Source organism: Cheilinus undulatus, linkage group 17 (assembly GCF_018320785.1).
Source record: "Cheilinus undulatus linkage group 17, ASM1832078v1, whole genome shotgun sequence".
Taxonomy (NCBI): Eukaryota; Metazoa; Chordata; class Actinopteri; order Labriformes; family Labridae; genus Cheilinus; species Cheilinus undulatus.
Genome location: NC_054881.1, coordinates 25,352,686 through 25,377,874, shown reverse-complemented (window position 1 = coordinate 25,377,874; position 25,189 = coordinate 25,352,686). Strand labels below are relative to the sequence as shown.

At 38.7% G+C, this 25,189-nt stretch overlaps 1 protein-coding gene across 1 annotated transcript in view; it reads right to left on the bottom strand.

Moving 5' to 3' along the window:
• Window positions 1–1,256: 1,256 nt before the first annotated feature.
• Window positions 1,257–25,189, bottom strand: part of LOC121525012 (splicing factor SWAP) — a 105,773-nt gene continuing 81,840 nt past the window's right edge. The window contains exons 16-19 of the mRNA XM_041810698.1: window positions 23,388–23,519; window positions 22,779–22,910; window positions 16,440–16,512; window positions 1,257–1,963 (exon numbers count right to left, since the gene is read on the bottom strand). Of these exons, the coding sequence (XP_041666632.1) occupies window positions 1,898–1,963; window positions 16,440–16,512; window positions 22,779–22,910; window positions 23,388–23,519 (403 nt within the window). The 3' untranslated portion in view covers window positions 1,257–1,897. The remainder of the gene's footprint in view (window positions 1,964–16,439; window positions 16,513–22,778; window positions 22,911–23,387; window positions 23,520–25,189) is intronic.

The following is a 25,189-nucleotide window of genomic DNA, read 5'->3' as shown; positions in this document are numbered from 1 at the left end:
ATAGAATGTGCAACTTCAAAGGCTTTTTTTTCAATAGGACCCACAAATGTCTATGAAATAACTATTTATTATTTATTTATTGGTAGTAGACAGTAGACAACAACTTCTACTGTTTTTATTGGTGGTAGTGACCAATCCGAGCAAGCCAAGTCCTCAGTGGCCCAAATAATGAAAAGATGACTTCAAGCTCATGATATGTTTGCAAAATGAGAACTGGTTTTATTGAGATAAGTGATCAAGATCATTTCTGTTGTGCATTTTTTATTAAGTTGTTATTTTTTCTCCTGATAGACAAGGCCTGAAGGAACTAAATGCAGATGTGAAAAGTCTTGGTAATTCTTGATCTGGGTGTAATTTGTATAAAGGTCTTTCTGGCCATATAATTTTTGATACATTCAACTAACATCTTTGCAGCACACGTATTCTAAAAGTCCAGGTTGCTCTGTAAAAACAGATTGTCTCCAACTTGATTGTGCTCAGAAGGGTTGAGATTCTGCATGCATTTTTGTATTAAAAATACAAGCAGACCCAAAATAGCAAGAACTGGCTTTGGGTTCCAAGGGTTAACGCACAACGAACTCCACTTTGTAAAATAGGCTAGCAAGTTCAGTTGTGTTTGGAAAGTAAAAGAAAAGAAATTGTCCTGTCTGACTTTTCTGGTGCCTGTTCTCCCTCTTTTCTCATTTTTTGTCCATGTCAACGTGAGCGACGGGGAAGAAAATTAGGAACAAGGCAACGGGGAAAAAACGGCTTGCAGTGTCACGCTACATCACTGTGTCAGTTGTGGGCTGTCAGGACACAACGAGAGGAATCAATGTAAACAAGCTGATCTTGACGCTGACACTCGCTCGTGTCCTATGCAGTTTGGACATGATTAAACAGATACATCTCATCCCTAAAGGTCTTTTCGTTTTTACTGTCGTAAGGTCTTATTTGATGTTTCCTTACACTATGAGACTCTGCAAGGCCTTATAAAGATTGTATCTCCTATCATTTATAAGGCTGTATGAGCTAGAACTGAGGTAATCAGACAGGAGTCTACTAACCATTTCTGCACACTGTTTTATCTGCCTGCTGGCCCTCAAGAGCCTCCTGAGCAGCAGCAGATGACACCCACAGGATTTCAGCAGATCAACAGTAATGTCTGTCGGGTTTATCAGCAATGCTGCTGTGACAAACTTAGCACAGCATATAGAGAGGAAAGTTTGTGATCAGAGAACAGAATATCTACAGTCAAATAAAAAAGGCCACATAAGTCATTAATGAAACTTTATTGACAGTTTGGATAACAAAGTTCATCTGAATTTAATTAATTACATTACAAACCAAAATAAGTAATAGAAGGCCACATAATAGAGCTGAATGACAGAGAAGACAGTCAAAACAGCTTCTCAAATAGACAGCTGACATGTTGAAAAGAGAAGAAAATTAGAGGGTGGGAACAGAACAGGAAATAAAAGAAGAGAACTGAAATGATCAAAACAACCCTTCATAGAAGGTGCAAATTCAGACCTCCAGCAGCTTCAGGTAATGCTGCATAAAATGACTGTCGGAACATGTGACAAGTGAAAAAAAACATATAGGGATCGTTTTCACACCTGATTCTTCTGGAACCAAAACATGCCAACTGCAAACATGATTTATTCAGTGGAAAATGTTCTCTTATGTCAGGTGTGAAACATTCAGCTCAATGAATGCCCTTACGTGACTTTTTTAGTGCTGCAGAAGCCATAAAGTGTCTAATGAATTCCGCCATGCCAAATAAAGATGACATAAAACTCAAGGACTAAGACTGGGTGATAAAACAGATCCAGACAAATTAAGTGTCCAAGACAGTCTGACAATGCTGACTGCTGACTGGCCAAAGCTGATGTGGTTTGAAGATAACAATGGCCTCTTAGGAGCTGGGAGGCTGGAAGGTTTTGGAGGTCGCGAGCATAGCTCGCACTTTGGCCATCAGATCCTGAAAACACAAGAAAGACAGAGGGATGAGTTTCATGTACAACATGTCCACACAAATATGCAGCATAATTTTATTACAGAGAACGAGAAGGATAAAAAACACTTGGTCAAATGCTGGATCATGTGACTACATCGGACGAGTTTCCTTTTTCATGTTGAAGTTGGAATATGAAAAATATATTTCTAGTTCATGAAAGCGAATAAGAGTCTGTGTTCACATTCCCCCATAGTCATTAAACACATACTATAAACACATAATATAATGTGTCAGATGTAAAGTGAGCTTATTAACACATTTTCTCTTATTATGAGGAGAGCTGTCGTGTAGCAGCTGAAGCTTTATGCAATGTTCAAATTCTGATCCTCCAACCAGCAGTCAAAGCCACTGTCACTGACACTGTCATTTATTGTTCTTCTCCTACACAGTATCAGGATCTCTATTGATTACAAGAAGTTTTGTTATTGTATAGGAAACTCTGGGTAAATTAAAACTGGTTCTGAATCCTGATAAAACCAGACTCATGATGTTTGCAAATTTGAAGAAAAAAATACTATTACCTTCCATGACTATGTCAGGGTAATACAATTGAAGCCCTTGGATTGACTGATTGATGAGTTGCTGTCTTTTAAGCTTTGTTTTGAACAACCTGCGACTGGGATTTTAGATTTCAGGGATAAGTCTTGTTTCTCTTTTGATGTGAAGAAAAGACGTTGCTGCCGATGCTATATATATATTTTTTTTTTTTTAAAATGAAAAACAAATATACAATGCGTGTGAGAAACATCATGCAGATAATTAAAGAAATGAAACTGTATGTACTCGAAGAGCAGTACTGGATAAGAGAAAATCATTAAGGATGTGTGCAGTTTCTTTCTTGAATGGCCACTTGGGAGTCACTCTAAACAGTAAGGTAATCCCAACAGAGCCTTGAGTTAGAAGCTCAACTTTGTTGCACAATCTCCCCTCATGATTAAGGCCCTGTTTACACGACAACGTTTTCAGGTGAAAACGCAAAACTTTTGTAGCATCAGGCCTTGTGTTTACACGAGAACAGTGTTTTGGAGCCTAAAAACTGAACAATTTGAAAATGGGCACCAGGGTGAAAGTTTTCCAAAATGCCCCCGTCTCCGTCTCTGTGTAAACAGGGAAAACAACACTTTCTGAAAACACACATGCACTCTGCGGCTGCAGTCAGTTGCTAAGCGCAGCACTCTGAACCAAGCCGTGGCAGCTCGAGCCGAGCCGTCTGGTATTCTTACCTCTGATTGAGGTTGTCAAGTCACAGACAGCTGGTTTAGAAAAGGGGAAACATTATTCTCGTTTGTAGGGCTATCAGTGCCAGCTTCTTTGGATAAAGTCATACTATTAAATTTGGAAAATATTTCATCTAACTTTTTATTGATCATCATGATAATTACTGTCATCACCATAGCAGCACGGCAGAAAACTACAAAGCTCATATTAACACAAAAACTGCTTTGCAAGATCAGCCTTGTTATAACGTAGATATCCGCTGAGATTAATCAATTTTCCACAGACAAATTCAGATCCTATAGCCTTCAGTTTCTTATGGGTTTTTCTCATAAAGCACAGTGCTGCTCATGAGTGCAGCTGGAGCCTTTCCAGAATGATATTTCTCTTTTCACTTTTTTCAAATATATCTACTTCATGGAAATTATTATACCTTTATCTTTTTTCTTAAAGTTTTATAATGGAAACTTCAGCCCATAGACTTTCCTATCTCCTCCTTCATTGGCTACACATCAATGCGCAGCTGATGGAGGAGACAGGTTTAAAGCTTCAGTGTTAAGGTTAAAAAAGATAGCTGTATTCACTTTCAAGAAACAGACAAAATTGAAAAAGGGAAAATATAAATATTGTTCTGAAAAGGCTACATTTTTCCTGCTACGCTTAAGCAGGAAGTTCTGCACTTTCTGAGAAAATCCACAGGAAATTAAAGCCTGTACTAGAAAAAAATTGTCCAGGGAAAATTGAACAGTCTTAGTGGATATCTACGTCGTAACAAGACTTGTTTAGCAAAACTTTTTTGTGTTTATATGTGCAGAGAAATTTCGCTGCCGCGCTACGATGGTGATGAGGAGGAGGATTTAGTGATGGACTCCTCTCGTGTATGACAAAAATGTTACATTATCAAACGCTGAGTGGTTACAAATTCTTGAAAAAGTTTCGACTCTCCTCCAAAACACTTCTTCAGTCATGCTTAAAAAACACATAAAAAACAGTGAATGTGCAGTACTGTCCTTGTCATAGAGACAGATTTATTGGGCAGTAAATCACTTTACTACAACGTTTTTTTGTGTTTCCTGTGGTCTCGTATAGACAGAGATTGTCTTCAAAACATTGCAGTCTGAAAGGGAACTATTTCAAAACAAAAACAGGAAACTAAGCAGAACATTGTTGTGTAAACAAGGCCTGAGTGTGAGCCAATTTTCTTGTGTGTGTTTCTTAGAAGTCCAATAAATAAAGTTTGTCAGACTCTACCACATATAGACTCTCATTCTTTGGGAAAACTGCCCCCTACTATCAAATCAATTGCACGAGTAATTTGCCTTTGGCAAAGTCTTTGACACTGGAGAGTTTGAGACTTAAAAATGGTAGTCCCAAACAAAGTAGTGGTGCTACACTGTCTGGGTAATGTTTATTTCCAGTAAATGGAAATGGAGCCATTCCAACAAAAATGCGTTGGAGAGAGGAGAAACTATCTATGATTTAAGGTTAGACTGGTGAATTGATTCACGCATACTAAACAAGATGAAGAATAACCTGGCAGGTACACATGGAGAGTTTTTGAAACATCTTGGATGACTTTTTGGAGACAAAGCCTACAACACAGTAAGTACTTCTCTGTTTCACACACAAGTACTGAATCCTATGTATATCTGTATGTCAGTGTAAGTCAGGTGTTAAAATCTCAGTTCTGCCTTTTTTAGTTGGGATAGTTGGATTTTTTTTGCCCATTTATTTATCAAGGTTACTTATTTTGTACACTTGCTTTCTGGGTTGGACACCCTTGCTAAAGGCTTGATGGGTTGGACCCGAATGGTCATATATTTTTACGCTACTGTTTATTCCACCTCCTGATTAAGATTAAAATCAATAAAAATAAAGCTAAAAAACAAGAAAACCTATCTTTGGTGACTGCAGATGCAATGGACGGAGACATTTACCATGTAATGAGATGAAATAGAAAAATATACCTTCCCTCTTTATTTATTATTGATCTATTACTGACCATTGGGTAAATCCTGCTTTTGCTGAATAGAAAGTGTTAATTTTCTACCCAAGAGTGAGTCATACATGCATGAACAAATCTCCACCCTTGAGCTCTCCTGACAGATGAGACAAATTAAAAGCTGTAATCACAGAGGGAGGGAGCTGTCATATCAAATCAATCAAAAGCTGGTTTTCTCTAAGCCCCTGTGTATCTAAATACACAAACACATTTTTAAAACAACATATAAAGACACAAAAAGGGCTCAACATTAGAACAACTTAGAGCACGATTACTAATAGGTTGTTTTATTCCTGAATCCTAAATTAAAGCCCAGCAATGATAGGAAAACATCATTAAATAATTTGCATTTCAGCTGAGACAGTTCAGAAAAGGTAGCAGCCTACTTAGAACAACTTAAATAATCCCATTAAAACAACAGTTATTAACCTGGATATACCACAAACTAATGGAAGAGATTTGAAAACAGAACAATAATCCATCCACTGCTCTGTTAAAGTGACTCAGCAGTGGCATATTCAGATCTGATGAGGTATATTTTACTTGCGGTGGTCCTATAATTGGAATTTTTCATTATGTTGTTAATTCAAGGGGATGCCTTAATTACCAAGTGAGTAATGAGCAGACCTTATAGAGTGCATGCTGGACTTAAAGCACCTGAGGTAAAGGCAATGGATGGTCTGATTCTATGCAGGACCTTTTAGTCTTGTATTTCTTATTGTCAAACAAATCTAATTAAAGTGGATTTTATTCTAAAACCATAATTTAAAAATGATGCTGCAAGTGTCAGATAACTTTTAGAGGATTTAAATAGGACTGCCAAGATTATCCACATCATTTATTGTCAACACAGATCTATAATTTGTGCATTGTTTTGTAAATCACACTTCACTGCAAACTTTAACATCCCTTTCAGCACACTATGGTTAAGCCGCTGCAGTGTTTCTCTGCAGCCCAAAACCAAAACATGCAAAATAGTGGAATTTTGAAGTGCAATAAAAAGGATGGGATTCATGTTTTGATATTTAATTTGTAAGCTATGAGATAAATTTGGTTCCCCCCGTGCCATGCTTTAATGTTCTGATTACAGCCAAAACATTGTTGCCTGATGCATCTCTTTACATAAAAGCTGGATAGAGGTGATGTCAAAGTATGGTCATCCCTCCAATTGTCACCCAAAGCAGCCTTGGATCAGCATCACAGAGCAGTACATTAATACTTGCTAAAAGCAGGCTAAAACTTCCTTACTACTACCAAACCTTGGTAATTGGTTGGAAATTGCTTCAACAGGCAGCTAACACTGAAAGAAAATATATTCAAATTAAAATCTATTCAGTCATTACCAAGATTCCCTCAAGGTTTCCTGAGAGCATGGCATAAGGCAGATAGGGTTTGGAGTTTTTGTTAAAAATAGTTTGAAACAATAAAACAAATTTTTAATGTTCTGTTTCTTCTAGAAAATTACCCATGATGATAGTAGTAAGTTCTGGCCAATGACTGCCACTCTAGGAGAGGCTGATGGAGGTAGATGCCAGAGTTCTCAGTGGGCAAAACTTATGAGCAGTTCTTACTTGAAGAGGCCCGTATGGAGAAAATGAAACAAAAGCTGGAGAAGAAAATGGAACGCATGTCCACTTAAAGAGACAGGCCTTTCAGAGAGAGTGTACAGATGACAGAGGTTAGAAAGCCTACTAGCCGGAGAAGGAGAAAAGGAAAAAAAAAGCAAAAAACTGTGGGTCAAACAGAGGAGAAAAAGAAAGTTCTTCAAAGGAGAAGAAAGCACCATGTTTGGGCAATGACAGGCCTCGAGTTGGAGCACAGAGAAATGGCCTCCATCAGAGAGATCTTTGCTCAGGAAAAGACCAACCTCTAGAGGACGAGGAAGATTTTCCAAGTGGAAAAACACCACATCAAAAAAGGGGGCAAGGACTTCAACAGAGCGCTATGAGAACATCATATGAGTTTGATGAGCATATGAGCATGGCCATTATAAGTAAAGGCTTATATGAAAGAAAAAGGATGGCATCCAGAAGATGAGAGTTGCTCTTCTGTTGGAGAAAGCTACCTTGGCAAAAAGAAAGAAAGGCCTTCAGTAAAGAACTTAAAGAAAAATCAAGAAGGTGAAAGGCTTTTAATGCAGAGAAAGAAGCCATCTGTGAGGAGAGGATGCCGTTGAGCTGGAGGAGGAGATGTGCAGAATTCAGAGAGCCTTCACTGAAGAAACGATCTAAATCCAAAAAAGGTGAGAAGCTCTAGCCAAGGAGGTGATTGCTGTAGATGAAACAAAATATAACACAGGCCAGAGTGGACCAATTGAAAAGATGACCACAAGCAAAGCTGGCATCATGTCTTCTCTGACACTGATGAGCAGAGATGGCAAAAAATTCTCCGTCATTGACGGATTTTATTGGATGACGGAGAATTTTGAAGGCTGTCCGTCATTTTGATGGACTGGAATGACGAGGATGAGCCTGCATTTCAGTGCACACACACAGACAGATGCACAGACCTTTTCCATTTTGCATACATGGACTCTCAAGGAGGTTATTTAATCTATCAAAAAATCTTGTAGCCAGTGGGCTCTCTCACTGACCTCGACACCATATATTAGTGATAGTGTGTCGGTCTCCGTGCTGATAGTGGACTGAGAGGCTTCTGGAGGTGTTCAGCAAGTTACAGAGGAATACAGGTCGGTATGCAGAGTGTTAAGGCCTTTGCACAATGAGTCAGTTTCATGTTACAATAATTTCTGCACACTGATGCCCAAATTGTCTTTTTTTCGGAACAAGTTCGATATTCTGCAAAATTTCGTTTTAGTCCAAGTCATTTTAATGGGTGAGTGATGATTCAAAAATAGTACCCTCCCCTCTCTCTCTCTCTCTTTTGCACCTAAACCTCACTTTAAACACCAAAGTTTGCTCATTTATCATGTGGATATCAACCATGTAAATATCACAGAGAGATGGGTGAATGATGATTTAGATCAGGGCTTGTTGCTTTCTTCTCTCTTGCTCACTCACCCCCACCCAACCACTCCCTATCTCTCCCCCTCTCTCGCACTGAAACCTCACGTTAAACACCGTAGTTCGCCCGTGTATTATGTGGATTTTACCATGGAAATATAACAGATAAAGGCATATGTTTGTAGCCTACTCAGGTCATAACAGAGACAGAATTAAAAAGTTGTTCTCCACCTCTCCAACTTGTCTCAGTGCTTTGACACATGAGCGTGTGCTGTATGAAGCTCTCTGTCAGGACGGATGGATCTAGCGAGATTTTAAAGAAGTGACAGAGACACAGGCTCGCAGTATGAAACTATTTGCCACATTCTACGAATTTTCGCAGTGAAGGAAAACACAAATGACACAAGTGACGTTTTTTGTGATTATGACTCCTGTGGAGCAGACAAAAATGCACACAGCTCCATAGTGCAGCCTTTTAACAACTTGTTATCAGACATGGTCATCAAACTACAACATCTTGACATTAAAAATATCCTTAAAACTTTGTGTGATATCTTAAATGGCGCAGTTCATAGCTGCTTGCTTGAAGACAGGGATTGTGCTCCACGTCACTGCATAAAAATGACGAGGAGTAAACGCTGTGCTGCTGTGTTCATCTTTCTCTCAATGCCATTAAAAATGCATAACCTCAAAGACTGTTGTTTAAATATAAGTTGGGAACGGGTGCTTGATTAATTAAACACCACTAATAAAATCATATTGAATTAAATTATATCACAGATATTAAAGAACTCATCAAATTAAGTGGAGAAACTGTACCAATCTGTAGCGCTGTATGGCCTAGCTTCCTAGCTGGTGCACCCAGAATGCTCTCTTTAAAGGGGCAAGGGATACTGAACTCTCTGGAGGCCAAAACCATTACTATTGCCAAGATCCTCATACAATCCAGCTTCAAAAATACAAAAATATATCCCTGAGAACACTTCCCACAGCCAAGACAAAACCTTCTGAAAGTACTAATTAGCCTGTTTGTTTAAAAAGTATTTACATTAAAGACCGAATGACCTAAGACAAGTCCTACTGAGTTTAAGGAAAGCTTTCTAGTTCTTGTGGGGAAAAAAATAATAATTCTGAGACTCAGACTACTTAGAAGTCAAGCTCTAATCTTAAGTACTTTAAAATCCTTAATAGTTTGTAAGCTGGTTCAATCATACATATATCTAGGAAATCTTTCCTATCCTGAATAAGTCTTGAAATATGATAAGATATAGTATATGTATTATCCTAGAGTGTTGTAAAGTTTTTAAAATCCCTGGAACACTCAGTGAAAGGACATATACTTCACTGAATTCTGGGTCATGTGGAATAGCATAAGTTTTAAACTACTTTTTTACCTGTTGCACGGTTGACATGACTAAGCCCCAAAAGGCTTTCCAAGGTGCTGAACCTGCTGTTGGTACTAGCCAAGGAGAATTCAGAGATTAAGGGTCCGAGGTCATTTTGACTCCTCGCCAAAGTCGCCCACAGAAGTGGGATAATTTTTTAATATAAAGAGAAACTATTGCAGTTTGTTTTCTTTTAAAGCAAAGGAAAAGCTAACTGAAGACGTGGACTTAAGAAGTCCATACTCACAGTAAACAATGCCCATTCAGAAAGTACACTTTTTGATTTATAACATTGAACCTTAACAGATGAGCTGCCCACTTTGGACATGTAAAGTTATCACAACAGAAGCTATATAGAAAACTGTTGTGTTTTGTGTCTAATTTTATGAAAGGGTTTCACAAAAATGTGGTATTTACCATCAAGGATTCACAGCACTTCATTCAGAGTAACTCCATTATCAGGGGCTCAAAAGTATTTCAAGAAACTAACATATTCATAAATAAAAAGAACGGTTTAATTGTTGGATAAAAATGCTTTCCAGTCAATAACTGACTGAAGTCTGCAGTCCATAGATTTCAATAAATTCTGCATTTCCTCCCTGGAGATGTTTTGACAGGCCTTTACTGCAGCTGCCCTCAGTTGCTTCTTGTTTGTAGGTCTTTCTTTTGTTTTGCCTCAAATAACTGAGAAGCTTGGCCTCTACTGGTTTGGGATCAGATGATTGGCTTGGCCATTAAATAATATTCACATATTTTTAACTTTAGAAACTCTAGGGCTGCTTCTGAATTTCTTCATTGTGTTGACACCTCCTTGGACTTCCTATTGATAGCCCCAGTCAAACAGCTACCAAATGCTGGTGTAATTTTAGCCACTCAAAATGGAGGCACTCGAAATAAAAAGGCTGTGTTATTTGAATGACAAATGGCTCATTTTTGTGAATCTCCTTAAACCAAATCTGAAAGTCTACACTTCAGTCACATTTTGATTGCTTGATTTCAAAACCTTTGCTGCGGTGAGTAGAAGTAAAATGGCTAATATTGTGCCACTGTGTCATAATTAGAAATGACCTATTCACACAAGACTAGTATCACCTAGAGACCTCTGGTAATATGTAATAACCACGCAGGACATCTGTGTTTTGCAAATCAGCCATGTCTGTAATTTGTAGAGTAAAAATTCAAGGGAGAATACCCTACCATACTTCAGCACACACAGAGGTCCACCGCTAAAACTAATCCTGTGCAAATCAACATCTATGTAATTTAGGGTGGTAACTATATTTTTTTGTACATATTTTTAGTTGCACTTACAGCTTATTCCATGTGAATGCACCGCAACAAACACTGACGTCAATAGGTGATTCACGAATTTCGCAAATAGTACTTAATTGCATTTTTATGGATGAGTCAAGAAAATGAGCTGCACAGAGTTCTGACATATGCTACACTGTTTGGCTATCTGAATATGCCGTTAATACACTGTAACGTGACAAAGTGAGTTTCTTGTATTTTCAGTTCTACAATGCAATCATTAGCAAGACCAAACCATTAACAGCCAAACCATGAAGAAACTCTTATTTCAGAAGAACTGTTCTTCTATCTGTCAAACATCAATATCTGGGGAGGGCAGAGACACAAAAAGGGTATCCTACATGCATAGGTTTGAACTATCTTTTGTTTTGGTGTATTGGCTATTGATTTGAACTATCTTGATGCACAATTGAGGCGTAAGCACACTAAGAAAATGATCTTCAAGCAAGCATTGAGAACAGTGGCTAGGCTATGAGCTACCGCTAACAAATGAAAATGTGGGAACATACAGTATCAAGTCTGAACACTACAGATCTTTAGTGCTCGATTTGACAAAAAAAAGGCTTGGCTGAGTTTCGCTGGCTTGTAGTTTAGTCAGTTTGTCGTTGCTGCTGCTTTCTTTGTTGCTATTGTAGGTTAACTTTGCAAAGCAGATGGATATACCCATTTGGGCCCGGTTAGAAAGTGACAGGACCAATCAGCGATGAGGGGCAGTACGTGACGAAAGAGTTGTGACGTAAGCAGGTAGCAACAAGAGTCCGGTGCAATTATGGTGGAAGAGATTAGTGACGATGCTGCTAAAGAGCCAGTTTTATCAGAACTTGATGACATTTCTTCGTTACAAGAAGAACAAAGAACAGCATTGAGTTGTTATCTTTTCAAAAACGACAAAAGTCGTGTACTGACATGTCTACAGTCGCCATGGTTCATGATGTGGGGCTATGTCACGTGTTTTGTTGCGCTGATTGGCCCGTAAAGATGTGACAGACAACGTTCCTCCAATCACCCTCCGAGTTTTTATTCAAAGGCTGTGCCCTTTCCCAAACGCTGTCTATGGGTGGTTTTCCAGATGGATGTGTGAAACAAATTCAACTGGCGTGCCAGGTTAATTGTAGGTCAGGTCATTGGTCATTTCCCCTCCTATCATGTAGCCATACTTTGCTTGCACAATTTGCCAAGCACGTTTGCTTTGTGTAAAAGCACAAAAACAAAACAAAACAAAAAATTGGTGGTGATATATAATTTTACTTTTTTTGCCTACTCTGAGGCTTCACACTCAAATTAAATTCTTTAAAAAAAGAAATACCTTTATTGAAAGTCTAACTCAAGCATAGAGGCTACTCTGCAGGTTGTACCAATCATCCATCAAATAAATGTCCAGCAGAGAGAAAGATTGAGCAAAAGATGAAGAATCTACAACAAAATGAGAGAAGGGTGAGGCAAACAGCTAGCAGTCTCCCTCAGGGAGGAAGAGACCATTAGGCAGATGAGGATGTGCTGAATTATTCAAGATGTGTTTGTAAAACATCACAGATGGGGTATAAGTAGTTAGTGCTTGTGAATCTGTGCATGTTGCAACGGCGGCAGACAGCATGTTTTCATGAACGATCTTCTGTTGGGTTATTGTGATGAAGGCAGGAGAAAAAATGGCCTTAGTTCGTTTGACATGATGAGAAACAGAAAGATAAAAGATGTTTTTTGTCATGAGTGAGAAAATGAAAAAGTGAAATGTTTTGTGTCTGTGCCCTGCTGAATAAACACAGAACATAAAGTCAGACACACACTCTGTCATTCTCTCCCACACAGAAGCAACAGTGTGCCACAAGTTCAGAGCGACTTCTGAAAGTGTTCACCAATAGCTCCTGTTGCCTCTCCATTCACAGTTTATTGACCTCCATTAGCTTTCGTCCCAGTGCTTCTTGCATTCTGGCCTATGCTGCAGGCTCTCAACACCACATCTTTATACTTTTACTGACAACTAATTTATTTTCCTTATAAGACTGAAGCTACAGATTCCTTTCACTGATTAAAAAGACAAACCAGACTGTGATCTGTAAGTGGAATACATTTAGTCGCATGTTCATTGTAAGGTATGTGCATATTCAAATATTTCATTATAGCATGAAGTGCACTTGAGAAACAGAAATCATTTCAGGACGATCACCATCAATTTGCCAGAAAGCTCATCTGATTTATGCCTTGCATCATTGGTCGGATATAGTTTTTAAAAATTCAGTTTATTTATTTGAATGCTGATCCCAAGGGAAGAATTTATACCAAACAAATGGTATATAAACTTGAAATTGTATAGCACTTTCTTTAGACATCTGACAATTCCAAGTACTTTTCACATTGCACGTCACACTTACCCATTCACACCCATTCACTCAAAATTTACATACTGATGGTGAAGGCTGCTTTGTAGAGTAATAAGTATAACTAATCCCATTTACACACATCCATACACATTCAAATGCCAGTGTGAGCAACTTTGAGTTAAGTTCTGACCAAGGACATATCAATGTCTAACAGTAGGAGCTAGACATAGTAACTTTCAACCCTCCAGTTGAGAGACTGACTTGATCTACCAAACTGGAGTCACCCAAAATAGGAGTGCAGCCAACCGAAGAAAACCTTGTTTTCCTGATATATAATGCTGCCAAACAAACAGACAAGCAAACAGCCAACCTGCAAACCAACCAAACAGCAATCCAACCAACAAAACAACCAAAAAAAAAGTAAAAACAGCCAACTGACAGACCGAAACAACAACCAGCCAGCCAACAAACCAGCAAGCCATCCAAGCCAACCAACAAACCAAACAGCCCGCCAACAGAGAAAAAAAAACAACCAACCAGCCAGCCAGTCAGCCAGCCAGCCAGCCAGCCAACCAACCAGTTACCAACCCACCCAACCCAAAAAAATCTAACCTTGTTTGACTGAAATGATGTCCACCAACTGGCAAATGGATTGATGGTTAAAAGCGGCCAACCAACCAAGCACCCAATCAAACAAGCAAACAACCAGCCAGCCATCAAAAAATAATTTTTTTTATGATTTATCATTTAAATTGAATCATCCAATTCTCACTGTCCTGGACCATCCCCCCCAAACAAGCCAAACAATACATATCAATGATACACAAATGGCTGGATGTGAGAGGAAATCTAGACAAGTAAATTAAAAATACTGTGAAATACAGAGAAGAGTGTACTACTTTCTGTCTAAATGAGGACTTGAGTAAGTGAATATCGGGTTGGAGAAATTTTGTCCATTTTCTTTTTAAATCACAGCATTATGAGGTCTGAAAAATAACATAAAAAACAATTTTTTTCTGAATTTAGTCCTTCCTTTTCTTCTCTTCTTGTTATCAGGTACGTGTGTGTGCATGTGATTAAGGTGCACTTCTGAAGCGGCATGATAGCAGCCATAAATTGGACATTAGAATTTTAAACAAGCTGGAGCAGGGGGTTCGTGTTCTGGGGTCAGAATTTATTGTTGAGGTGTGTGTTGGGTTACACAGTGATTAATGTGTGTACCATTTATTCAGGAACAGGATGTGTTTTATCTTGAGCTCAAACATTCAAATGAGGAACATGGTGTCCCATACTCTAATGAATGGCAGACATAGTCCATCACTTAGCTATGGTTTATGTTACATATAAAATGAGTCATTTAATACAATACATCATAAGGCTGAGTGTGCCACACCACTATTTATGTTTTTGTACTGGCCTGGGGCAGCGAAAAAGGGTTTAGGAAATGCTCCTAGTGTATGATTGACATGCCAATGCCAGCATGGACAAAAATAGAGAAATATGATTTGTTTTAGTGAGAAAGAACAACAACCTATTCCAATGCCAGCAGAATGGCTTTTAGAAGGCTTACCATTACCTTCAAAAGAGTGTGGGCTAAGGTTTCAGGGTATATTGTTTAGCTATTTCCATCAATATGTGCTCATATGACACAGCTCAGGATGGACAATATAAGGCACGTGAACTGAAATACCTCATACTAGCTCTTTTTGTTGCCCAAGGTGAAAGGGAAACCTGCCCCTGCCTTTGTTTTTACATGAAAGTCTGTCAATTATAGAGATTTTGTCCCATCACCAGAGTTTTAATTAAAATTACCCGTGCTGGCAAAGTCTTTGTATCACCTGCTTGTTATTAACAAGAAAGTGGCATGATTTTGACACTTTTAACATCAGCTTGATACCACCATTAAATTAACCAAGTCTGCTTTCGAATGTGTTTTCCCATTAACAACAGTAGTCCGTTCCTGCTGATTAATCCTGCTGTACAGCCTGATATACCAGAAAATGTCCACTTTAGATTACTGTGCTTGCTGCACAGGTTTGAAGAAGTGTGCATTGACATGCAGTTTCACGAAGTTACTCTTACAAGGAAGGCTACATATTGTTGAAACACGTTTAACTACAGCTACTAAGGGTAGAGACATTTAAGGGATGGTGAAACCGTAGTCAACACTGCTAGGAAAGTAGGAGGGGGAACAGACAAAGCATTAAAAAACTCCTTATGACTGTATATCTTTACATATTTATCATACTTTATTCACCTAGTTTAATTACCTATAACTACAGTTGCAACTATTAAAGAAATTGGGACCGAAAAAATGTTAAACCATCTGAGCCCTAAGCTTCGTTTTTTTTTTTTTTTCTCTCCTGGACTTATTGTCTTAAAAAAACTTTTAGAACAACAACCCTGTGGCACACAGTCGAGATCTAATTATCCTTTTCTTCTGGGACAAGGTGGGCTTTAAGAATATGTGTGCTGCAGTAATGTTACTTGGATTAAAAAAAAAAAGATATTGGAATACAAAGACAAAAGAAAAAAAAAAGGAAAATAAAACTCAAGTTTCTTTAAGTTACTCATAGTAAAAAAAATATAAAATATAAAATAAAAATCTTTTTTTTTTCTTTTTTTTTAACTAAAACTTGTTCTCCCATTTCTTTGGGCCAAAATAAAAAAAACCCAACACCAAACCCCTATGATAGAATCTGTCCTTTTAGCAGCTAAATGCTCAGATTTGCCAGCTACATGCTATCTGTCTCTGCCAGCTATTCGATATTGACCAAAAAAACACAATAGATTAGAATTAAGTATAGCGCTGGTGGGCTTAAATGTAATTTTAAAGCCTATCAAGTCTAAAAGAGATGTGCAAATTCATGTGGGAGTACTCTATTGTAAACAAATAATAGCTGAGAATCAAACGCTGAAATTGAAGCATTTCAATCATTGTTGTCTTTGAAATGATGGCGTGTTGCTGAGGCTGGCACTGATATCACGTTGCTACATCAGTGGGGGTAAATAAGGTGTTTCTGCAACAAAGCACACTGAGTCTATTGCTTCGCCTTGGACTTCTAACAAAGGCTTTTGAAAGGTCTTATATAAAGGCTATGGTATATTTTTGTCTGTGAAATTGTACAGCACTTTCTGTCCATCCACTTTGCCTGATGGAAACAAAGAACAACACTCTATTCTTGCATTCAGCAGGCTGTAAAGGTCAGCAAAGGACATACTTGAGATAAAAGCAAAGAACAATACCTGAGTTATTTTAGACTGGACCGAGGATACTATGGAAGAGGACACTGCTTTGTCTTTCTCCTGGGAACCTCCCCTGTAGAGAGAATAGATGGAGGGAGAGATGGAGACAAACAAAATAGCGAGAGAAAGAGAGAGAAAGAGGGGGAGAAAACCAATCATGTTAACAGGAGAGGCTATACAATATTCATGATATCTTCTGCAATGTTCAAAGTTAGACAGGCGTCGAGAGCCTGTCGAGGGGGAAGAAGGGAGAAAGAGGAGAGGGAAAAGACAGAGAGGTGAGATAGGAATGACATGTGACCTGCAGAAACTATCCTCCATGTCAACAATGTCAAACGCAACCAAGTATATAATCATGCAGACAAACGGGAGAAGTGCCAAAATCGCAGGCTTCAAATTCTGCCTCATAGCTCTGTCTAAAGCCTTTAATCTCTCTGCTGTTCAACACTTCATAATTTATCAAGGGATTTTTAAAATAGAAAAAAATCAAGCCCGTCAACTTGATTAAACACAACAGGTGACAAGAAACTGCAGAAAAGACTGCTGATGATGTTGTGAGGTTTTCAGGGTTCAGCTCCCCATGAAAATGTCTGGGATGTGTGTATCTGGGTATGTCAGTCAAATGTGTGTTATACACCTGTTTACGCTCATATCCTGTGGTTATTATAGCATGCTGCTCTACTTTCCATCCCATGTAGAGAGGAAACTCACAAAGCAGCTTCATCCAGGTGAAGAATTTACTGGTAAACAACCTCTGCAGGTAGTGCAACACCTTCGACGATTAATTTTTCAAATAAAGCCAACCTCCCTATGGTATCCCTGGTTCTGGTTGTTTTATAATGCAACTGTCTGAAAAGAACCAAAACTACTAAAGGGAACAGACAGCTTTCTTAACCAATCAATGAAGAGCATCACATAGTTTATAAACTGGTGAAACTGGATGTTGCTGGGTAAAATAATGCTTCTGGGTTTTAGTTTACAAAAAGCAGTAGTTAAAAATTTCAGTTTGTCCTTTGAAAATACGTGTGTAGTGACCAACTCATAAAAGATAAGACGACAGTCACTAAGCTTCATAACATCTGGCTGAACTAGAAAGACTGCCAGAGTGGCAATGTTTCCCAAAATCTAAAGTATCACTCAGTGGAGCAGACAGCAGTCATTCGATGTTGTTTTAGATCTGAGGCTGTTGACCTACACAAACGCCTTGAGACTTATGTATGCCTTCAACTGGCTGGCTGTGCAGTAGGAAGTTTGCAGGACTAAGTTACCTGTGATATCCATCACCACACCAGGCATACCAGTCATTCCTTTGGGCCAAAGAAAAAAAAAAAAAACTTTTACAAAAATCTATTGTCTGCAAAGAGTAGGGATGCTACCAATGTATCAGGAATTTTGTTACTGATACCTGCTTTGTGCAGGTATATTTAGAGCTTTAAGCATACTCAGTCTCCTATTTCTTAAGGATTGCTGGTACTCTTCACTTTCTGCCCCCTAGTTGAATTTTGAGCACCACTGGGCTCACGTGACTACAAGCTAGCTATTATGTTTATGGGACCATCTATCTATACTATAAATCCATGCCTATTTAATATTACCTCAAGGGTTGTACATCAATGATACAGTGATAGTTTTGAGGTGTAGTTGTTTGGGGTTTCCCTGGTTTTTACAGTATTTCAATACCAGTATTTCTTTTATCCCAGGGTGGAAAGTAACTAATTACATTTCCCAGGTAACTGTAATTGAGTAGTTTTTGGGGGCATTTGTGCTTTTTTAAGTACATTTTTAAATCTTTAACTCCTACTTAAGGAAGTTTTAACCAGACTAAGTGTACTTTTACTAGAGTACAAAACTCTTGTACTTTTTCAACTTCTGTTGGCCCTACAGAGGCACATAGCGAGAGAATTACTCCTCACACATCCCGAAACAGCTGTTGTACACAGGAAAAACTTGAGTATTGATATCTTTGGGTGGAAACTTTCAGAGTTGACTGAAACTCCCAAAGTGTAATTTTAACTCCATTCAGTGTGAAATAGTCTTCAGTTTTGGAGTTATTTTACAGTGTTGATCCACCAGTGCTAGTGCAACTCTGTTTAACAGTGATCCCTGCTGTTTTTTCTTGTTATGGTCATTTTCACCAGTGAAGTTATCCACTGAGTTAGAGTTCCTGCCTGTGACTTAAGGTGCTCCTAGAAGACCCATAGGATATTAGAATGCATTGCCTTGCTATGAGGTTGAATCTGTTTTGTTCTTGCTAAAGAAGACCCACCTTACCACAGATTATTAAGAGTTACTGCGGCGCTGTCATATTGTTAACCCTTAGAGCTCACAGCTATTTTTTTTCACTATCATGCCTCGCCTGGACTTCTGTCTTAAAAAGCTTGTAAAACATCAGCCCTATGGTGTACAGTCAGTTCTTTTCAGGACAACCTGGGCTTTAAGAATATATCTACAACAGTAATGTCACTTGGATTATAAAAAAGTAATAGGACTCTAAAGACAAAATAAAAAAAGCAAATCAGAATTTGAAACTCAAAGATTTTCATTAATAACACACAGTAAACAATAGTGACAAAGCACTTTCTTTGTATAGACTTGTTCTTCCATCTCTTGGGGACAAAACAGTGAAAAAATAAACATTCTGTGACTAACGGTTTTCAAAATATCTAAATAAATACAAGAGAAAGTCAATGCGTTTTCTTGCAGTTAGATTCATTTTCGCCGTTCCTTTAAGCAGTAAAGATGTAGCGATGTAACTTTACCTGAACAACCTGGCTGGAGATCTATTCTCTTCTTGTTCTTGGCAGAATGGAAAGATCATATTTTACCGTACAACTCCTCAGTAGCCACTCAGTACCCAGTGCTTTAAGTAAACTTTAAATAAAATACTTTTTACTTTGCTTAAGTAGATTTATAGACCAGTACTTTTACTCAAGAAAATTTTAACCACAGTAACTGTACTTTTACTTGATGCAGATACTTCTTGGTATGTAATGGTGAGTCTTTTTATGAGTGTCAATTATAAAAGTGTCATATATTAAAGTCTGAATGTAGAAAATATGTCCTCATCCCCTAGGCAGGGGCAGATTCTAATTAAACAGTTGTGCAGTGAATGCAAATGTAATCATTCTTTAAGCTTTTCTGTTCAGGTACCAGTTCTGGTGATGACATGGCCGGTGGTCCTTTTCCTAATGCATGATATGTCAGTGATTTTCAGGTCGGTACAAATTGACTTTACTGAAATGCATTTTTAATCAAACATCTGACACTGCTGCTCCAGAGGAGTTAATTGCTTCAACATATGTAAAGATTTGAGAGCAACATAAATAAGCACTGACATTTCCCTGCAGTGATATGACCCAATGTAATGTAAGGAGCGAAATATTCCTGCAAACCGGCCTGTCAGGTGCCTCCTTTGAGTGTATTAATATTAATTTCTTCACTATTTCAGCCCTTACTCATAACATCACTTGTTTAGTATCTCACACTCTGCAATCAGGAAAAAATGAAAAACAATTTATTAAACCAGACCTGCTTAAAAGAAAAGGTTCGGTTTCAGTTGTTGTGATGAACAGATAGGGATTTCATTGTTTATGCATACATAAAAAATGTTTTCCATGTATCCACATTTGTCTCCTGCTGAAAGCAGCTTGACCTACTTTAGTACATGTAGTACAGTGGGTTTACGCTTTGTTTGGGAATACATAGGGAGGGGTACATGAGAGCAATGAGTTTGTTTTGCAGTTTTACAATAATATATGCAGCCTGTGTGTTTCTCTGTTGGAAATATTTCATAATTTAAACCACCAACCCCAAGACATCAGAAGAGGCTGCTGCATGCTACGAAAGCATTTCTGCCTTAAGACCCTGAGAATGAATGATGCTGGCTCTAATCCGTCATATCTCTGGCTCTTCAGATTTAATGCTTCAAGTCTCCTCAGTCCATACTGGATTTAGAATTCCTTGGATACCAAAGACAAGACCTAGGCTTTATTGTACTCGCTACAATTTCATTAAGCTAGTGTTGGAGTTGTTCTTGAAGTGTATTTTTTTTGGATGACTCTTGCAGCTGAAAATGGCTAGACATGAAAATGGGCATGGGGAAACTGTTAAGAAATCAAGCACACACAGTAATTAACTGCCATTCACACACAGTCTCTCCAGTAGTTACTGTTTTTAGAGCCGTGATCCCTCAGCAATGCAACAGAAAGACTACATGTAAAAAACACAGTTCCATACAAGCAGCCCTACTACAGATTTTAAAATTTCTCTACACCCATGGTGCCTACAAGGAGAGGCATTTACATAGGTCTTTTGCCATCTTGGCCCACATTTCCAACCTTTCCATATTTGCACAGCAAATCCCCTTTCTTCATCAAAATGTTTAAACAATGAGTGCTTAATTTTAGACAAGGTAGGAAATAGCTCCATGTTCAACGCACATGTTTAAAGCTGTAGCCACCTCACTGATTAAGCTGATGTTTGTTCCGTGTGCTGGCTGAATTTGCCTGTTTAGGCTCCAGCTTCACTTGTTTGGAAAGAAAAAAACCTTGAAAATGGGCACAGTTTTGAAAGCTAGTTTTCAGTTATTATGTAATGTTAATACTTTCACAGATAGTTTGAAGATAAACTTTCTGGTTGATGATTTATGAGTTTGATTAAAGTAAAAGTACAAATTGGGCATGTTGACAACTCTTCCTATAAAGAATAAAACAAAGAAGCTGCATATTGTAATTGAAACTTACTGGCAACCTGGTGCAGCGTCAGCCATATTGCAGGCGTTGAATTGGATTGTAGTGGTGAAGCAGGGGCTGAGCCGCAAGGCGAAGCTCTCCCTTTACCAGTTTATCTTTGTTCCAGTCTTAAGGTTATGAGCTGTGACCCAAAAGTGAGATCACATGTACAAAATGAAAACCCTCAGGATACGCTGTGAAATTTTGGGCTGTCCCAGACGAAAGATGACCAGTCTTGTTGATATCTTTTGGCTGGCTCTAAAACAGTGGGCTTAACCTCACACTGAGACAGGCTGACAGACTGCTGTTTTCATGTCTTGCGACCAAAGATAACCTAGGATATAATTCTGACTGTCAGAAATTTAGGATGACCATCTCACAATCAGACAGCTGCTGTGACTTGCGTCGACAAACCAACCAATAAGAATGCATGATGAAATGACGAAATGATAAATGTAATACAAACAAACAAGTTAGCGTTAGAAGGGAGAGAGTGCCGAACAGCAGAAGCTTTTGAGGAGCTTGGAAATTCAAGGGATAGCTCATCGTAGCCTCTTTCACATCAAAAGGAGTCTGCTGAGGTGGTTCGAGCATCTGATCAGGATGCCTCCTGGCCACCTCTCTGGGCGCATCCAACTGGGTGGAGACTGCAGGGTAAACCCAGAACCTGCTGGAGGGATTACATAGCTCATCTGGCCTGGGAAGACCTCAGAATACCCCAGGAGGAGCTGGAAAATGCCACCAGGAAAAGGGATGTCATGGTTGACCTGATCAGTCTGCTGCTACTGCATCCAGGCCCAGGATGAACAGAAGAGATTGATGCATGGATGGATGAATGAAATGATGGTGACCTTCTTGACCAGCTCCCAAAAAGCAGAGAACTTTCTCATAATTATCTTGAAAAAAGGGTTCTGTTTTTCCTTGGACCCCTCAAAACATAGCAAATAGCCTTCGTTTTAACATTTGCAGCTTACATAAGAGTGGATGACTCACTTTACTTTTTGTCCTTGCCACAAAAATAGACACCACCCTCTAAATTCATTAAACATAGGTTTCCTTTTACCACAGTCATATGCACATCACTTCAACATGTGAAGATAGGCCTGCTCAGAATAGTTCCGCTTGCTAAATGATGATTGAATAATGGTTGCTCAGGGGAGGTGGTTTTTGAACACTAGACTTAAGAAAAATAATGTGTGAGCATGTTTTCAACAAAGAGACAGTGTTTCTTAAAAGCCTTACAGAGAAGAAATTAACTGAACATAATCTGTAGTTTGGCCTTTGTCAGGAGCATTCAGTGCTGTTTTGATTAGTTGCTTTAACAGTCAACTGTTGTTGCACTTTTGAAGCTGTTGCACTAATAGATGTCTCTTTGTGTTAGGGATTTAGTTTGTTTTAATGCAAGACAGAAACTTCACAAGGCCCAGAGGAACCAATCTATTAGTCTGTAAGAAAAAAAGAACATCTAATTTCAAAGCAATTGTTCAAATCTGATCATTTTTAAGCTTCAAGCCCCAAATCTCCCAACAATCTCATCTTTCAAGTAAAAGGTTTTTCTGTTTGACTTTGGAAAGCTGTTTAATGGATTGACAGACTTGTAGATGGTTACCTGGAGAGTCCCAGGCTAGAGGCGGGACTAGCTGAAGGGGACAGAACTCTGCCTGGTGAGGAGTATGGGGAACCTGCAGTTTGCATTTGACCAGAGGAAGGCAAGGAGCTCCTCCTTTTATCTGGAGGGGACCTGTGAGACGAAGAGAGAAGTGAACAGAGGAAACTTTATTATTTAGGCAGTAACACCAAAGAAAACAGAATACATCGAGGATGTGGAATACTTTATGAAGGCAGAGCTTGCATATTCAAAAAGCCCTGCTTAAAAGTCATGCAAATACAAGCGGTCACATTTTAAATTATCACTTGGAGTTTTAATGTGTTTTGTATCGATACTTTGGCTATAGCCTTCTATATGCAGGGAAGCTAAAGATTCAAGACTTCAATATAATGTTGCATAATACATAGCCTTATCACATACACTTGTTGTTTTGATGATAAACAGATACTAAAATGCACAACTAAAAACCTTGTTATGACAGTGATAGTGCCCCTCTCTGCCCTTACGAGTGTAATAATGGATGTTTTCGGTAAAACACAAGCAGCTGTGCGAGGAGACCCATGACTCTCTGTCTCACCATGGGCTGACAACACCTGCTGTTAGGTTTACCTGGATCTCGAATGCCCCCTGGGAAGGCTGGAGCTACTGCTGGGATGATAGCGGTCTCTCTCTCTCTCCTCACGTCTCCTCTCTGACGAGGGGCCCCTCCTGTCCCTTCTCCCCGGGGAGCGAGAGCGGGATCTGGCCAGACAGAAGGACAAAGACAATGTAATAAGACGGGGAAAGCCATTAAATTACAGAATATGGAGCTCGGCAGATGAGCTGATGAATATAAAATGAAGAACAAGAGGGGAGGCTGATAAGACAATGATGGAGGTAATGTGCAAGAGAAAGAAATGAGGCGAGCTATCAGTATGGTTCTTCAAGAAACCTTAGAGCAGGAATAAAAAATGAGGGTTTGACAATATTGTAGAGATTCTATTCAACTACTTAAAGACCTAAATGTGTCAGAGTTCACATGAAGACATTTTTAAGTTAATTCCACTGTGCAACTGGGCTGCAGGAGAAAAAAAGCATGCATAGTGTAATTTTCAGAATTATTTTTACAGGCATTACACCACATAGACCCTGAATATGTAAATAGTGTTTTCAAAAGCAGCCTGAAAAGAAAACAGTATGAAATATTTATGGATAATATAAGATATTAAATCACTTCTTGGATTCCTTCTTCCAGTAAAGGGCATGGCTAAGTTTATTGTCCCATACTGCCTTGCATGCAAAGTATGATTGTCTTTAAAGACACCAAGAGTTGGAAAAGAAAAAAACAAACAAACATATATATCTCTACAGATTCCATATAAAGATGCAGAATCTATATATAGGATTCATGATATGCTCTGGTTTCTGTTTGCCAAATATTTGTAGTCCTAGATGCATTAACTAGGGATGTCAAGTGATTTTAAACGTTTAATTGCATTTGATCTACCCATTTTGAATTCCGCAACACAAGCTGCGGATTGAAGAAGTTCCCAGGTGTCTGTTTCCCCAATCAGCTTAACTCCCATTTAAACTGTGTTTAACCCTCAGTCCAAAGTGAAGAAAATACTTACAAATCAGTCAAATTCAGCACAGGGTCATTTTGTCTTTAAGGGTATGATGTGAGCCTGATACACAGTAGAGTGTGGCTAACATTAGCAGCTAGCTCTACCAGCCTTCGTTCATCTTTGCAGATTAACATTGTGCTTCAACATGTGGCCACTTTCCACTTTGGTAAAGTATTTATATGTGAGTATATCCCTTGACAGCCTACTCACATTTTTATTTCACTTTTCTAGTTCAAAAAACTGTAATGCCATGTTCTTCCTACAACATGCTAGCCGCTAAGCTTCTCATATTTGGGGCTGAGGGAACAGTCGCTACAGGAAGGCAGCAGCCATTAACTGAAGCTACAGCCCCTACAGGTGGCAAGAGGCGTCATTCAAAGAAGCATCTGACAGGGATTTCAAGCCTGTGTTTATAAACCGATAGGTAATTAGTTTAACCAACTTGTGAATCTTGTTCTGGCTAATTTGATATATAAATGTAACCATTCAGCCGTGCCTGTGAGTGTTTTAAAGTAAAATAACACATTAAGGAGCCATGGTATAATACTTGACATGACTGTAGCTGTAGGGAGACGCTACACTAGTTGAACCACAGTGTGCTAAAAGGGACAATAACGCATGCAGTTACTTGGGATTAAGTAGATTAATGCATTAATTATGGACCTAAATTAATTTCAATTGATGCATTAATGCTGACTGTTCTAGTACTAACCAATCACGTATCAGCAGGCGTTATAAACAGGCAGAATTTTGTCTGCACTGTTAAGTCAGCTCCTATCAGTGGTATTCTTATGATTTACTTCTCTC